The sequence below is a fragment of the Acomys minous genome, assembly GCF_964271855.1.
Source record: "Acomys minous genome assembly, chromosome: 1".
NCBI lineage: Eukaryota > Metazoa > Chordata > Mammalia > Rodentia > Muridae > Acomys > Acomys minous.
In genome coordinates, this window is record NC_140483.1 from 176,401,511 (window position 1) to 176,418,848 (window position 17,338).

General features: G+C 46.1%; 1 protein-coding gene across 2 annotated transcripts in view; it reads left to right on the forward strand.

Annotated features, from left to right (window-relative positions):
* The first annotated feature begins 9,766 nt into the window (after positions 1–9,766).
* Positions 9,767–17,338, forward strand: part of LOC311605154 (stabilizer of axonemal microtubules 1-like) — a 37,792-nt gene continuing 30,220 nt past the window's right edge. For both annotated transcript variants that reach the window (XM_084795481.1, XM_084795482.1), the window contains exon 1: positions 9,767–10,064. In XM_084795481.1, coding sequence (XP_084651607.1) covers positions 10,024–10,064 — 41 coding nt within the window. In that variant the 5' untranslated portion in view covers positions 9,767–10,023. The remainder of the gene's footprint in view (positions 10,065–17,338) is intronic.

Below are 17,338 nucleotides of genomic sequence, written 5' to 3' on the forward strand. Positions count from 1 at the left end.
ACAAGTCTAAAAGCTCAATCTACTTTGTTTTGTATATTTAGTGTTTTTCTTCAGATTTATTTTGTTTTGTGGTGTGTGTGTGTGTGTGTGTGTGTGTGTGTGTGTGTCTGCCTGTGTGCCTGTGTGAGTATATGCCACATGTGTGCAGGTGTCTGCAGAGATCAGAGAAGGCATTGAATTCTGAGCCAAGGCTATAGTCAGGGGAGTAGCTTTAGGCATCTTTAAGCATAGCACAATTCGGTGAAAACATTCCTGGTGACAATTAACTTAATCTTGTGTAAACAATAGAGTGCACAACATGACTCTTTGTAAAGGACATGTGACATCTTCAATAAAGATGGGTTCTGTAGATTGACTGTAGGCAACACTTTCCAGAAAGATGGGTTCTATAGATTGACAAACTCGTGATAAGACTCTGGAGGAGCATCCGTTGTGGCCTTGGTCACATAGATAGCCCAAAGGTCACCAGGTTATTAACCACATCTGCTCCCAGGCTTCTGGCTGTTAACTCCCTTAAAAGGAACAACCCTGTGTGTTTAACATTCCCAGTTCCCCCAGTGTTAATCTGTGAGCACAGTGACCTCCATGTCTCCCATATCTCCCCACATTTTCTTTTATTTTTAAAATAGAAAGTTGTGGCTGTAGTAGAGGCCAAGGTTGAATGTGTTGCCTACATGGCTAGTCTAACTGAGACAGGCTAGCATAACAGCATCAGAACAGCTGAGGGCCAAGGGCAGGGCAAAGCCATCATGGCCATGGTGACCTTTCAAAGGTCCCTTAAGAGATTTTGTTTCTCTTTATGAAAACCATTCATTTGACCACCATCCATAGTGTGAGAGAAATCCGACACATTTAAGCAGCACATGCCAGGAAACTGTTGACAATCAAGACTGTGCTCAAGCAACAGATAGTCTAAAGTGGTCCTCAGTTCTCGCATCTCTTGATTAATTTCCACTCATCTTTTTTTGCTACAGTAGCAATAGTAGTGGTCATACAGACCATCTTTGAGACCTCTCTTGTATTCCAGTACTCATTGGTGGAGCTGGGCGTAAAAAAGCCTAAAAGCAAACCTTAGCATGGGTAAAGATCATACTGTTCCCTATTACAGTCACACCTTTTATCCCCCTGACAAGAGGCGTTTGGTTTCTGCACTGACAAGCTGAGAATTGGCATGTAATACAGTCAGTAAACATCCCGCATCTTCCTGGGTCAGTAGCACCACGTCCTTGTTGTCTCCTTAGGTCACCAGCTTCTCCTCTCTGGGGCGTCTCCTCTGGGCTGGTGTCCGGCCTTCACCTGCTTCCTTCGTCCGGTGTCTCTGGGATGCTGGCCAGGGACCACATGGGACTCCACTCGCTTTCTGGAAAGATGAGCGTATGATGTTGGAAGAACACTGGGCCTTTCCATTGATTAGTTTCTACATCGTCTCTCTTAACATCGACTTCTGGCTGTGCCTCCTTAAGGCCAAAATGCTTCGGGGTAGCAGCAACAGGCATTATGCTTTAAAGTGAAAAAACTGTTAACGTTAACAGGGCTAAATATAGCATAGTGTGTGGGGATTTAGGTGGGTGTGTTTGCCTTTTTAAAGCTTTTAAATTTGCCGTTCAAGCATTTGGTGGTGTGGTTCTACCATAGCCCGACCCTGTGCTTCCACAGGGTCTTCAGTGATGTGATTAATATTACATGAACTGCAAAAATCTTGAAATCATTTGCTAGTATGAGCAAGACCATTATCAGTTTTTACTTGTAATGGGAGTCCTAGAAAGGAGATGCATAAGACCTACTTGACAAAGCCAAGGCCCAGATCTGACACAGTGGTGTTTTCCTGGACACCCCACCCCCACCCCCAACTCCAGGGCCCACGCCACACCCAGGCTGTGCTCTGCTGAGGGAGGCCCGGAGGCCCTGTGCTCTTGCTCTCTGAGACTTCAACCTGCTTGCAGGAGATCTCATTTCTGTAGGGTTAATAAATTTTGAGTAAGTTATGTTGTCCTGATTTTTCATAGTTCTCATTGCCTTAGCTGTACGCATCTGATCTTATTTCTTTGATATGTTTATTTTTATTTCTTTCCTTCTTTCTTTCTTTTTTGTTTGTTTTTTGAGACAGGATTTCTCTGTTGTAGCCTTGGCTGTCTTGCACTCACTTAGACCAGGCTGGCTTCAAACTCACAGCAATCCACCTAGACTCTCGCTCCCGAGTGCTGGGATTAAAGGTGTGTGCCACCATACCTGGCTATTTGTATTTTTTTAAAGATTTGTTTGTAATTATGGTTGTATGGTGTGTGTGTGTGTGTGTGTGTGTGTGTGTGTGTGTGTGTGTGTGTGTGTGTAAGTGCAGGTGGCTGTGGAGGCCAGAGATGTCAGATTTCCCTGAGAACTGGAGATACAGTCCGTGTGAGCCAGCTGACACAGGTGTTGGGAACCTAACTCTGGTCCCCTGCAAGAGAAGTACGTACTCTTATCTACAGGGCCATCTCTCCAGTCCCTGGCTTTATTATTATTTTTATCAGCTACCTTCATTCAGGCAAAGTATTTGCATGTTCAAGTGGGGCATGAGTGTAGTAGTGTCGACTGTGTCTCAGAACATGTTTCCTCAGACTAGGAGCTCTGGGTGCCTGGTGAACACTCGCTATTTCTTCCAGAGAGGGTTTTAACCGTCAGAGCAACCACGGCTGTTTGATTTTACTGTTGTGCAAACACACTAACCAATCAGTAATGGTGGGTACTCTGCCTTCAATAACTGCTGCAGGATAAACAGCCAAGAAGAGTGTGGCATATGCTTGGATTTTAGTTAATAATGCTAGTGGAGGCAAGAAAGATGGGTAAAATAGAATATTAAATATCAGATTTACTTTGAAAAACTAGGTTGCATGAGGATAAGGGTTAAGCATTAGATCAATTTTGGAACAGTAACTAGGAGGGAGAATTGTGATATAGCCAAGGTCCACAGGTATTAGAGATCGCTAAGGCTACGGAAGGTTATAATTAGGAAGTAAGAAGAGCAGGGGACCAGGATGAGGGAAAGAAGTCATGTAATGCGTGTGTGGTGTATGAGATGTGGCTGAAGAGGAGAGCGAAGACTGCCTTAGAGTAAACTGGGTGGGGACATAAACAGTGGTCCTAAGACCTAACAGAGCAATGTGAAAACACGCAAAACCTTCAGGAGACTCATGCTAGAGTAGAAATTAGCAATAGAAACTGAGAGAGGGAATATTCATGGAGCGACGTGCTGGCACAGTGCCATTGAGTTAGAGATGTTCTCAGGTCCTGCTGCCTCCAGTAGAAGTGGGGCGCAGGAGACTGTGGCCTCTGTAGCTTCAGTGTTCTTGGGGTGTGGGGAAGGGGAGGTTGTAAGTCCTTAGCTAATACAACCCCACAGACTCCTGCTCACCTCAGCGCTGAAGGCCTTTCCTTGTCCGGGCTGGCTGACTGGTTCACTACAGTCAGGCTGATTTTATTTACTTATTTTTTAATTTTTTATTACATTTAAAATTTTGAATGTGTGTGGGTGTACATCATGGTGTATGTGTGAGGGTCAGAGAAAAACTTCCGGGAGTTGATTTTCTCTTATCAGTAGACGCAAGCGCCTTTTCCTGCTGAGCCCTCCCGCTGGCTCTGATTGTGGGGTTTGTTTGTGTGTTTGTTTTTTCAAGAGAAGGTTTCTGTGTGTAGCCTTGGATGTCCAGGCTTGTAGACCAGGCTGGCTGAGAACTCACATTGATCAGCTTGCTTCTGCCTCCCTGAGAGCTGGGATTAAAGGCGTGTGCTACCACACGAGGCTGTTGAGGTTTTTGGGGGGGTTATGTTGTTGTTGTTGTTGTTTTAACAGAATCATTTTCTTGAACTAAATGTCTTTTTTTTTTTTTTTACCTTTTTAAGGGTAATTATAATATTAATTTTAAAAAGGGTTTTGTTTCTGGGGCCCATACTCAGGGACTCCCAGGGCATGCTGTTGGGTGATCTTTAGGGTTTGGTGCTCAAATTCTCCCAAGACTTTTCTACTAATAAAAAGCCTGATATATAGCGTATTAGTTACATTTTCTTTCCTTCTTACATTTTTTGGGGAGGCGGGAGAGGAGGTGGTTCAGGACAGGGTTTCTCTGTGTAACAGCTCTGGCTGTCTTGCAACTCGTACCAGGTTGGCCTGGAACTCACAGACATCCACCTGCCTCTATCTCCCAAGTACTGGGATTAAAGGCATGTGACACCACACCTAGCTGGATTTTCACTGATTATAAATGGTCAGACAGTGATGGCCCACACCTTTAATTCCAGCTCTTGGGAAGGCAGAGGAAGGTGGTTTTCTTTGAGTTCCAGGCCAGCCTGGTCTACAGAGTGAGTTTCAGGACAGCCACACAGAGAAACTCAGTCTTGGAAAAAGAAATAAAAGAAAAGAAGTACCCAGGTTGGGCTTGGTGGTACACATCTATAGTCTTCACACTGAGGAGGTGAAAGCAGGGGGTCAAGAGGTCAAGGCCAGTCTAAACAAAACAGAGCACAACTTGAAACAATGAAAATCCCAAGAGGTGAGCGTGAGCTCTGGATCCAGGCGCAAAGTGTGCCAAAGTAGTCACGCTCCGCAAATGGCAATGCCTTAGTCTCAGGACGTTTATTCAGAATCCCATAAAAGTGGCATTTTGCCAGAAGTGGGTATGCGATGAAGGATGGACCACACTTGTTGCACTCTGTGGTTCCTCAGATGTGCAATAGCTGCCATCTTAAGAAAGTCATTCCTGATGCCCATGTTGTCTACACCAGCGCCATGTTGTCTACACCAGCACCATGTTGTCTACACCAGCTCCATGTTGTCTACACCAGCGCCATGTTGTCTAACCCTATGCTGTACCCTTATGATTTTTATTCTCTCACCAGGACTTATGAAGAAAAGGTGGCTTATTTAGCTTACAGTTTTGGAGAACTAAGGTTCAAATGGCTTACAGCAGGCTCAGTGAAGGTTGTCCCTTGACTACATCACCTCATGGCACACAGGAACAGCAATGGAAAAACAAACAAACATGTGGGGAGCAAATACATTATTTCAAAGCAGGTACAGAGTGTGGGTGAGAACAGACCAGCGTCTAAAACATCCTCTCCTGAGAACTATCTGAGTCTGAGAGCTGCTCGCCCAAAGATTCTGCCACACCTGAGGAGTTGCCACACCCCCAGGAGTGTGGTGTCTGTGGATCAGGTCTTCATTAACAATGAATGCTATGAGGACATAAATGACACTCAAAGAACAATCTAGTTATTGACTAGAAGAAAGTTAGACTCCCACTCCTAAGTCTGGAGGCAGGTTTTACTTAATCTTCCTAGTTATAATGTAGAGCCTCCGCAACCATCTATCATGAGGCTCGGTACCCTCTTCTGATGCACAAGCATACATGTAGGCAAAACACTGTGTACATAATAAATAAAGAAAAAATATTTTAAAAAATATAATAGGGAGGCCTTAGTCCTCTTGTCATATATTCGCCTAGTCTAGCCACTCCCTGATTCATTGTTTCTGGGGAAGGAGACTGATAGTGTTTGATGGGGTAACGGCCCATTTATGTGAACCTGGAGAAAGGGATCCATGGGCATAAGTGCTTCTTAAAGAGATCTCAAATGGTCTACCTGTTGATAGTGTGATTTTTATGAAGCAGCTTTTACCTCAAAGGAATAAGAGAAATGGTTTATTCTAGAACATATGTGAGTGGCCATGGCCTCAGAACATAGAGTTTTTATAGTAACAGAATAAAGAAAGTTATAAATCAAGGGATTTAAAAGCCACATTGGTGAAAACTCCAGAGAGGTGGGTTACAGCAACATGGGGCTACTTTGCTATAGGGCTAGGCTGCTGTATGATGGCGCTCTTAGTCCTTTAATTGTGGAAAACTAGGGTTGTGTGAGGTTTTTCCCCTCTGGTTTGTTTTGGTTTTTTTTTTTTTTTTTTTTTTGGTCATGCTGGAATTCAGATCTGGGTCCCATACATGCTAGGCAATTGTGCTATCACTGTTCTGTCTCCTGAGCCTGAGTAACCAAACAAAATAAAATAAGGTCTAATTTACACATTTTTATATAACAGTCTTTAGTGGACATGAGAGGTCTTCAGTTTCATTTTCTTGGCTCAGTTTAAATATCTACCACCCTGAAACTTTCCTTTTCCCAACTCAGGTTCAGTCTCTGTTCTGACTTTGAGACTCAGGCAACTATTGGTCTGCTCATGCCATTTATAGATTTACGTTTTTAAAGAAATTTCATATAAACGGACCTGTGCATGTATGTAAATTGTCCCTGGATTCTTCCTCTCTGGATGTAGTTTTGAAGCCCATATTGTATAATCTGTCAGCTCATCCCTCTCATGTTGAGTAGTTATGGAGCCCGCGCTCTGTTCGCTCACTGAATGAGAGATTAGGGTTGCTTCCAGTTCTGAGGCTATTATGAAAAGCGCCGCTATGGAATATTCTACATATCCATTCTTAGAATTTACCCTCTCATTATACAACTCTCATTTTAGTGGAATTTGGGGGAATGAAAATAAATATGCATGTGGATACTGCCACTTTATTTGGACAAGAGAGAAATCTTCAGCCCCAATACTCAAAACAACAGTTTTCTTATTCTTTTCGTCATTAGACACACTATGATGGTGGCCAGAGGGCAGCTTTGTGACAGTCGGTTCTCTCCTCCTACCATGTGTGCTCTGGGGACTGAATTTAGGTTGTCAGGCCTGCTGGCAACTACATTTACTACACTGAAGCATCTCACAGGATTTTCTGTAGTGAGAATTTTGGTGTCTCCGTAAAACCCAGTTTTTTTTATGTAAACATGTTTTTGTTTTAATCCCAGGTGTGGGGTATGAGATTGCTTCAGGTGTCCTCAGCAGCAGATTGTTTGCCTCCTGTGTGCTCTGGCCAGGCTGTGATTCTGCCAGCTGAAGCTAGTTGAATTCTAGAGGCTCTAAAGAGGGCATAAAAAGACCAGAGGGCTGCTCCTCCTGCTGGTTCTTCTTCCTGGTTTGTCAAAGAGACAGAAGAAATTGGCTATAGGAGGTGGCCACTTCAGGCTCCATATCCCCGCTGTTGGGAGTCTCAGCTAGGGCGACCCCCATAGACCTCCTGGGGCCTCCCCATCCTAGGCCTCTGGCAAGCCGCAGAGATACCTCCCAGGCATCTCACCAGGCCATGAATCCCCTCCCTACTCCTCATCCCCACTCCTGGACTCCTCCCAACCCCTTTCCTACCCATCCCCTCCCTCCATCCACCTTCAATGCCTATTTTATTTCCCCTTCTGAGTGAGATTCAAGCATCCTCCCCTGGGCTTTCTTTGTAACTTAGCTTCTGTCTGTGGATTGTAGCATGGTTATGTGTGCTTTATGGCTAATATCCACTTATAAGTGAGAACCAAATATGTCTTTTCAGGTTTGGGTTACCTCACTCAGGATGATATTTTCTTTTTTCTTTCTTTCTTTCTTTCTTTCTTTCTTTCTTTCTTTCTTTCTTTCTTTCTTTCTTTTAATGTGTATTATATGACTGAGTCAGATCCCTTGAGTTACACACAGGTGTGAGCTGCCATGTGGGAGCTGGGAATTGAACCCAGGTTCTTTGGAAGGCAGACAGTGCTCTTAACTACTGAGCCATCTTTCTAGCCCCAAGATGATATTTTCTAGTTCCATCCTTTTTCCTGCAAATTTCAAGATGTCATTGTTTTTAATAGCTGAGTAGTATTCCATTGTGTAAACGTACCACATTTTCTTTATCCATTCTTCAGTTGAGGGACATCTAGGTTGTTTCTGGTTTCTGGCTATTATGAATAAAGCTATTATGGACATAGTTGACCAAATGTCCTTGTTGTATGGTGGAGCATCTTTTGAATATATGCCCAGGACTGGTGTAGCTGGGCCTTGAGGTAGAACAATTCCCAGTTTTCTGAAAAACTGCCAGGTTAATTTCCAGAATGGTTGTACAAGTTTACACTCCCACCAGCAAGCGAGGAGTGTTCTCCTTTCTCCACTGGACTTCCAGGGAGGAATAAGGACACCAACCCTCCCACAAAACGTTCAACCCCAAATTTGTCCTACCTAGAAGATGTACAGGGACAAAATTAGAGCAAAGATTGAGGGAATGGCCAACCGATGACTGGCCTTACTTGAGCCCCATCCCATGGGAGAGAACCAATCCCTCACACTAGGAATGTTACTCTACTATGATTGTAGACACGAATGTAGCATAACTGTCCTCTGAGAGGTTTCACCCAACAGCTGATGGATGCAGAGACCCACAGCCAAGCACTAGAAGAGCTTAAGGAGTCCTATGGAAGAGTTGGGGGAGCAATTGAGGGAGCCGGAGGGGCCAAGGACTCTACAGGAAGACCTACAGGGTGAACTAACCTGGGCCCATGGGGGCTCACAGAGACTGAGCCAACAAGCAAAGGACATGCATGGACTGGTCCTAGGCCCCCTGCACGTAGGCAGCAGATGTTGGAAAACTGTAAATAGTTACATAGTAAATATTTTAGCTTCTGTGGGCAAAGAGGCAAAATCAGGAATGTTACTGTAGAATGTGACAAAATTCAAATCGTTATAGACAGTGAAATTAGAATTTTATGTTTCACAGTTGATGTACTATTTTAATTTTTCAACCATTTAAACATGTCAAGCATTCTTAGCTCCATGGCTCTACCAACCAGCTACCAATTGAATTTGGACAGCCAGCAATGGTTTGCTGACTTTTGTTTCAGTCTGCACTGGAAGCAAAAAACTAAAACAGAGCACATGACAGTTCAACACTGAGGGCAGTTCACGACTCCTCGGACACTTGTAGCCCAGTCTGATTATCTGAATTCCATCCAGCCTTCGGACCCACATGCTAGAAAGAGGGAGCCAACTTCTACAGGCGTCCTCTGAGCTCCATATGAGTCACAGCACACATGGCTTTCTGTACCCAGAACCTGAAAATATAGAGAAACAACAACAAGGAAACAGTAATGTTTAAATCTAAACATTCTGCTATAGCAGTACACTGTATCCTACTGTGTATTTTGTGAAAGGGAAATGCTTTGTAGCCTAGGCTGGTTCAGAACTTGTGATCTTCCTGCCTTGTTGTCCCAGCTGCTGGGATTTTAGGCACGTGCTGCCAGGCCCAGCTCTAGAGCAGGGCCCTTGACCTTGCTTTATCATCAGAAGCTGCTGCTATCTTGTGAAAACATGATTCCAAGAATAGTTTTGTTTTTGTTTCTTTGAAATAGACTGAAGACTCACTCTGCAGCCCAGGCTGGCCTTGAGCTTTCGGCAATCCTCCTGTCTCAGTCTGTGTGCAGGGATCGGAGGCCTGAGCCATCATGTGCTCAGACCTGGGGTTATTTGATACAGGGCATTTCCGGGCAGAGGTGTGCAGTGGTTTTCAGGACCATGTTCGCTGTTAGGGGAGAGAGATAAGAGGGCGAAGCAGAATCTTCAATGCTGTGGTCCTTGCAGTACAGGCTCTGTGTAAAGGATACTCAGATTTTCCAGGAAGATCTGGAAATAGGACCCAGGGTCCACATTCTGGAGGGCAGGGCATGCATTTCCTTAAGGAGCACAATGTGTCCTAGAGATGGCAAGTGCCACTTGACGTTATGTAACCGTAGTATAGGTTAACTCAGGCTTTCCAAAGCCTCCCAACATATACGCCATCTTATTTCCAAGGTCCACTGAGAGAGTCCCTGTGGTGGGTCTGCCAGATGAAGAAGTGGGTGAGGTCTGACCTCACAGGGAGCAGTTGTGATGTCATTGCCACCTCAAGATGCCCTGAAGGTCATGGAGGACTCAGTCAGGATGTGGGGCCGCATGCAGACTTGAGCCAGCCTGGCGCTCTGTTGGGCTGGGTGCTGCTTGTTTGCCCAAGGCCAGCTTCAGGAAGGGAATAGACTACAGAATTTAAGGGCCACCTAAGTTTTCTTCTGAGCAAATATAGCATCGGCCAAGGTACTGTACAAGTGTGGTCGCCGTCCCAAGCCGTTGGGGTCCTCCAGGAGACTAAGGTGGTCGAAGCCCCGAGGTGAACGATGGTGAACAGGAAGTGCATCTGCGATCTGTGCTCCTGCGGGTAAGGTAGTCGCCCCAAGGGCAATCTGGGAAGGGGAACCCCGATTTTCACACTCCCTAGGGAGCCAAGCCATTTGTTTCTGGAAAGAAGACAGGTTGAGTCTTCACCCGCTGCTTCCCCAGGCAGCATCACGCTGGAGTCGGGTATTTAGGCTGTAGCGTTGTTGATTGGTATTTGATGCACACGTGTTGAGTCGGCGCTGTTCAAGCATCTTCTTGTGTTCCTGCAGGGTAGATTCAGGATCCTTGAGAGTGGGCCTGGTCTAGCCTCGTCTACATGCGGTCAGACGAGGTCCAAGCCCTGGCAGGTTGAGGGCAGTCTTGTTTCCTCTGCTGCAGTTCTTAGGATTGGGGAGAGTTCTTTCGTGGGAGTTTCTCACTTAGGGAAATCGGTCCTTGGGAAGCACCCGGCACCGGTACCTGTTGTTGCAGTGTTGAGCAGCGGTCACAGGGGAAAGGACTTTGTAGCTTTCAGCCCAAACTTGGCAGGGGACCTTCCTGCCACTTGCCTTCAGGACCGCGCTGAGGTGAAGGCCAGTGAAGGCGGCGTTTTGGAGAGAGATTTCTCTGAGATGGCATTCTCTCTGCTTTCCCAGGACAACCAGAGAGCTGCAGGACCACACCAGGCAGGGCTAGCAGAGAAGCAGTGCAGAAGGGGCTGGGCTCTGAAATTCTCTGGCCTCTGAAATTCTGGGGCTTCTGGTGGCCGGGGGGGGGTGGGGGGAGGTGGGGGGTGGGGGGGGAGGGGGGAAGGCTCATCCCTCTGGGGTTGTCACTGCCTATGGGATCTTGGATAGGCAACTTACCTTTTCTCCACTAAGAGTTCCTTCTGAGTGCTCCCCTCACAGGACAGTTACAAATAAAAGGCTAATGTATATGTCCTCTCTCTCCACATGGACTCTTACTCTCTTAGTATCCTGAGAACTGCAAAGGGTGTTACATAAAATAACATCGTTATACTTGAAAGAACAAGAGGATACTCTGAAATCAGAAACCATTGAAAATTCAGGACTCAGTGAGCCGACTGTGGCCCTGGGTGCTAATTAGAGTTGACAGGGGAACTTGTAAACAGGTGTCTTTGCTGATGCTGTTAATCTGTCAGGTGAAACTGCACCAGTGTTCAGGGCTAATTTTTCACATTAGTGAAAAATTCAGTTTTTGTTTGAAGACTCGCTTCCTCTTGGGGCCTTTGGCCTCGCCCCCTGGCTCCTCCTCTGCTCTCAGCTTTGGGGTTGGAGTCTTTGAGTTCCATCTTTGCCCAGAGTGCAGCCTAGATTGGAAGGCAGGGACAGTCACAGGAGGGGCAGAGAATGAACGGGAAGCAGCCACCTCACTTCCTGTCTGGTGTGGTCTTGGATTCTCTTTCCCCTTCACCCTGCAGAGTTGCTCCTTCCACTGCACATAAAGTCTGTCTGCTGCTCCTCTCTTGCCACCTCTGCCTGTTCTATCCCTTTACAGTTTGTCAAGGGCATCTGCTCTGATCCCCATGTTGGCCGGCTTCCCCTCCTGACGTGTAGTCTTTCTAGGGTTTTCTCTTGTGATTTCAATGGAGCACCTCAGAGTGTCCAGCAGACGTTCTGGTCTTCCTTGCTGGTTCCTTACTCTTGCCGCTCTTCCCTTTCTAAAATGCTTCGGAGCCTCCTGCTGCCTCCTAACCTCAAGGTCCAGTCAAGCTGTGTGGCTCCCTTTAGGCTCGCCCTGTCGCTCTCCAGCACAGAGATGGGACCCCGTTTCCTGTGCTCTGGTCTTCTAGTTATTGTCCCGGCCAGCTTGACGGTGTGCGCTGGGAAGGCCACGCTCTGTGCTGCGTGCTGTGCGCTACTATTCCGTTTACTGCCCACAACATACCTTCGTGAGACGGTGGATGGGTCGGTCTGGGGAAGCAATATGTTGGAGTAGGTTAGTGTCACACAGTCTGCAGTGGTGCTGTCTATAACGGTAGCCACACGAGTCATTTTACTGCAGTGGATTCCAATTAAGTGACACGAAAACTTTAGTTCTCAGTTGCCTCAATCACATTTTGGATGTTCAAAAACCACTTGAAGTCTGGGAAACTATTTTAGGGGCCAAGAACACTGGCTGCTCCTTCAAAAGACCCAGGTTCAGTTCCCAGTACCCACATGGCAGCTTATAACCATCTGTAACTGCAGTTATAGGCCTTTGTGGGTACCAGATATGCACATGAAAACACACACATGAAAACACACACACACACATACTATTTAACTTTTTTTTTTTGGTTGTTTTGTTTTCAAGATTTTTTTTTCTATGTAGTTCTAGCTGTCCTGGAATTTTTTCTGTAGACCAGGCTGGCTTCAAATTTAAAAATCATCTCGTCTCTATCTCTTGAGTTCTGGAATTAAAGGCATGCACCTACATGACCAGCCAGTGCGCAGAGATACACACAGGCAAAAACACTCTCGCACACACAAATAAAAACCACAAACATGAGTTAAGTGCTTGTCATCCTGTACTGAGGAAGTGGACTGTGTCCGCCACTGCAGAAAGTTCTGTTGGACAAGTCTGCACTTGCGGCCCTAGCCCAGTCAGATCCACGCAGAGGCGCCTGGGCAGATGCATTCTGTCGGCTTCTCGAGATCTAGAGGGCTATAGAGTTTTGGACATTTCTAACCTAAGGAGAAGCAAGGCAGGATCTGGAGGAAAGGCCTGTGTGGTGAGCCCACTGGGCCATGTGAGAGCTTCCAGCCGAGGAGGGGAGACTAGAGTGTCTGAGGACGTCACGTGGCCACTTCTGGCTCTCCTCTGCAGACCCCACTTTTTTATTTTTAATCCAGATTGCTTCTGAAAACCAGGACTTGTAGGTTAGGAAGGAAGCCGACGTTTATTAGCACGAAATTTAATATTTTTCTCATCTTTAGCCCCTCCTCCTCCCACCTTTCTTTCCTTTCTTTCCTTTTTAAAGACACAGTGTCATGCAGTTCCGAATGGCCTGGGACATACTGTGTGTGACTTTGAAGGAATCCTTTTCTTTCTGTCTCCATTTCCTGAGTCCTGGGATCACAGGCCTGAACCTCTATGCCCAGCTTTTCTTTGGCTTTTGAGTTTTGTGATGTAGTTCAGGCTAGCCCTGAGATTGTGGTTCCCCTGCCTCCATCTTCCCAACGCTGAGACTGGGCGTGTGTCACTGTGCTGACTTCTTCAACAGGATTTCAGTGGTAGTACATGGATCTCATGGGTGGGGAAAGCTTTTATTAAAAAGGCCACTCTGCTGGGAACCAGCCATTAAAGGACAAGTTCTTACATTGGCCACAAGGTGGCAGCATTTTCTCAGCCAACCATTGCTCGTTCCTCCAGTCTAACAAAACCTCTCTGGTTCAGAAGTTTTCTTGAATTTTATTTTTATAGGTTTACCTTAAATTTTCTAAAACGAGCAATTAGTCAGCATTTAGGGCCCAGCACATCTGAGGAAGGTGTTATTCCTCAAGGAGCTGCACAGAGATTAGGGTGAAGGTGTTTCAAATATATATGACCAAAGGTTCCAACCATGAAAGGAAGTTGTGGTGCTGGTACAAATGAATGGTCCTACAACTTTTTTTTTTTTTTGATAATGTAGTTCAAGTAAGTGAAATGGACAGCGACTCGTTTCAGCAGGTGTAAACAAAGAGAAGGCAGTAGTGCATTTTGCAGACATTCTGGTAAGCCTAGAGAAGTGAGTCTAGCCAGTGAGCCAGAGGGTGGCGGCTGCTGCTGCTCTGCTCTGAGGGTTCTGTAGCTGCAGCCATCTCTGGGTGATGGCTACACAACCAGTTGTCCTTACACAACCACTGTCATTCTACTTAAAATGTGTTATTTTATTGTTACATTTATTATCTGTTATTTTGTGCGTGCATGTATGTGTGTGTGTGAGCACGTGTGCTACACTAAGCACGTGGGGGTCAGAGGGTAACTTGCTGGAGTCAGTTCTCTCCTTTCACCATGTGGGTTCTGAGGACTGAGCTCCGGTTTTCAGCCTTGGCCATAAGCATTTTTACCTGCTGAGCTACAGGCCAGCCCCTGTTCCTTTTCTTATGATTAGTGTATTATAATTGACAGAGGGACTTGAAACTGGTCCCGTCTGGTTTCCATGCTGACACTCCACAGCTGCAGCGTCTCCCTGTGTCTCTGTAGAGAGAGATGGGTCCCTCTCCACCACAGGATTAGAACTGGGAATCCATGAACCAGGAGGACATCAGAAGCCAGGTGCAGTGGTGCACACCTGTAAGCCCAGCTCTCGGGGAGGCAGAGGCAGGTGGATCTCTCTGAGTTCGAGGCCAGCCTGGTCTCCAAAGTGAGTTCAGGACAGCCAAGGGTACAAAGAGAAACCTTGTCTCAAGGGAAACAATAAAACAAAACAAAAAGGGCATTTTTTGTTTATGTTTAATTTTATACCACTTAGACAAATGGCAGGTTTCAACAAAGGTCCTCACGTGCAGCACACATGGACACTTCCGTCCTTGGGGTCTGACTGTGCACTTAGTTCTGCCAGGATGCTTAGCTACATATTCTTGTCATTGGATGCTAGTGACGTCCATCCGATTATGACAACCAAAATGTCTGTTGGGGTTAGGGGGAGGAGTTCAGAGGATGAAGAGGCACTTGTTACTGAACTTGAACACCTGACTTTGACTCCTGGGACCTACATGACAGGAGAGAGTTGCATTGCAATGGTTGCATTGCAAGTTGTCCTCTGACCTTCACACGTGCGTTTGTTGCCTAATGTCTCTGGAGGGAGCGCCAAGGACGGCTGGGCCAGATTCGTTCCAACCTGTACCAATTTGGTGGTCACATATTTATGGCTTTAATCTGGAGAGTGCATCTATTTGACTGTTCCTTGTGTGATGATGGTAGACTTGGCCAGCACATGAATGCTTGAAGGTCCAGTATCCCCAGCCTTAAATGTCCCTAAGAAGGAACATCCATACCTGAAGGCCACAGATTTCTGGGCCCTGAATCCATATTCCTTGATTCCATGTTCCTGAGGCCTAGGCATCTGAGGGCTTGACCAATTATCCCTGAAGCCTTGGGGCATCAGACCACACCTTAGGAAACAGGATGCTAATCCCATAAGAGGATTAACAAAATAACCTCGAAAACAGAAGACATGTGTTTGCTGAGAGAACTGGTGCTTCATGGTGCTATTAGGAGAGGTGGAAGACCTAGTTCTGTTTTAAGAGGGATTAACTGTCTGGGTGTGCAAAACAGGTAGAGCAGCGCAGGCCGCCACAGGGCAATAAAGCATAAGCAGGCGTGAGCTGTTCTTTGTAACGTTTTTGAGAGTTCCTTAATATTTGACAGAGATTATGTAAGGTGATACATGTAAATTACACAGCAGAGCCTGGTGTGTGGTGCCAGGCCTGTCATTCGGTAGCAGCCGCTGTAATTGGGTCTAATTGAAAGGTCTCCTTTCTGTCGTCTTACAAGAAGGAAGCCTTCCTATCCTCATGGATCCCGAAAATCACACTGAAAGTTTCCCCAAACAGCCGTGTATGTATACTGAATTTTTGGACAGAATTATGAACCTTTGATTCTGTCAGTTTCACCTATGAGTGTGATGTTCTGTGGTCGTGTTCACCCCACCTCCTGGTGGCCTTCCTCTTCCTGCGTGGTTGCTTTGGTCGCCTTCCTGATCCCTTCTCCTGTGTCTGCGCAGCTCTTGCACTGTTTGCCCATCAGGATCTTTGTCTTTTTTTTTTTTTTTTTTTCTAAGAGGGTCTCACTATGTAGCTCAGGCTAGACTTCAACATTTGCGATCCTTCTGCTTCCCAGTGCTGGGATTACAGGCATGAGCCACCAAACTTGGTTTGTCACTGCTTTTGACCAAACCTCCTATTTTGGGGGGGTATAGGTTTCATGGCTCAGGCTGCTCTTAAACTCACTGTTAGCCGAGACTGACCTTCTGGACCAATTTCCACCGAGGGCTCAGGGGTGTGTCACTCTTCTCAGCCGGCAGCCCCTGTTCTAAAGTGCTTCTGTCTGAAAAGCCAGCTAAGCAGAGCATGCTTCTACACAAAAAGTACAAATGCATTTATATAGGAGGCCTTGGGAATGACTTGAGTGTTTCTGGGTGTTCTGAATCCTTTTGCTTCCAGCCTTGTTGCTGTGTTAAAGACTGGACTTTCTAGCAGTGTGGCCTTGGTTTAAAGGGGAGTTTGTTGAGAACCAGAGGCAACAAAGACACAGTCAGCATCCCCAGGGTCAGCTTTAGCTAACTCCAGAAGTGAGCTTTATACAGAGGCACATTCAGAAGCATGAAGAGGGTCGCTTTCAACCCTGATGACATAGCAGGGCCCTGTGCTGGGGAACCAACCACAGCCTGACACGTTGGCTGCCGAAACAGTAAGGAGCACAATAGTGAAATGGATTTACTACGTCATAGACTTTTATTGTTTTATTTTCTCGGTAAAAAAGAAATTTAAAAACCCTCTTTAAGAGGCTTCAAGTCTTTGGAAGGTGAGCACGCTCTTTGAAATGATGAAAGTCACAGGAGGAAATTCTAGCTCTGGTCATGAACGAGTGTGAGGATGCCAGGACTCCCACAGCTGTTTTAGTAGGCAGAGGGCGTCCACTTGGGGAATCACACCAGCGAAGTCTCAGTTTTCCCTGATGTTTGTTCCAGTTCATTCTGTGTACGCCTCGCAGTCTCAAACGCCAAATCAGGTCTATTACTTCACAGTTTCCACCTGGGGTCTCTGGAGGTTGCACAAAGCCAAAAAGCATCTGCAGCTTCCCATTTGCCACATCTTGTAACTCGGGGCTGCTTCGGCTGCTTATTTCACCTCTGCGGTGTCTGGGGTATAGCTAGTCAAGTTTTCAGTTTCAGCCGACGTTGTAATCTCAGAAGCATGGAGACTCCCTTTGCTTAAAATCCAAAGTCATTTTGGGAGTATTTTTTTCTTTGCTTGTGATGATTTGGGGCATTTGAATGAGTTTTGAAAGCCCCTTTTGTCTTTTGCAGTTTTGCTGCTATTTTTCTTGTTTTCTGAGGTTTTTTTTTCCTGTTTAATGTCCCCCCCCCCCCGCTTTTATTTTTATTTAATTAATTGATTCAGATTTCAACCCCATTGTTATCCCATCACTTGTATCCTCCTGTTCCTCCCTCCCTCCTTCTTTCACCCTATTCCCCTCCCCTAGGTCTAAGACCGAGGGAGACCTCCTCCCCCACTATATGGTCATAGGCTATCAAGTCTCATCTTGGTAGCCTGCTTATTCCTTCCTTGAGTGGCATCAGGATGCCCCACCAAGGGGAGGTGGTCAAATGTGGGGCACCAGAGTTCA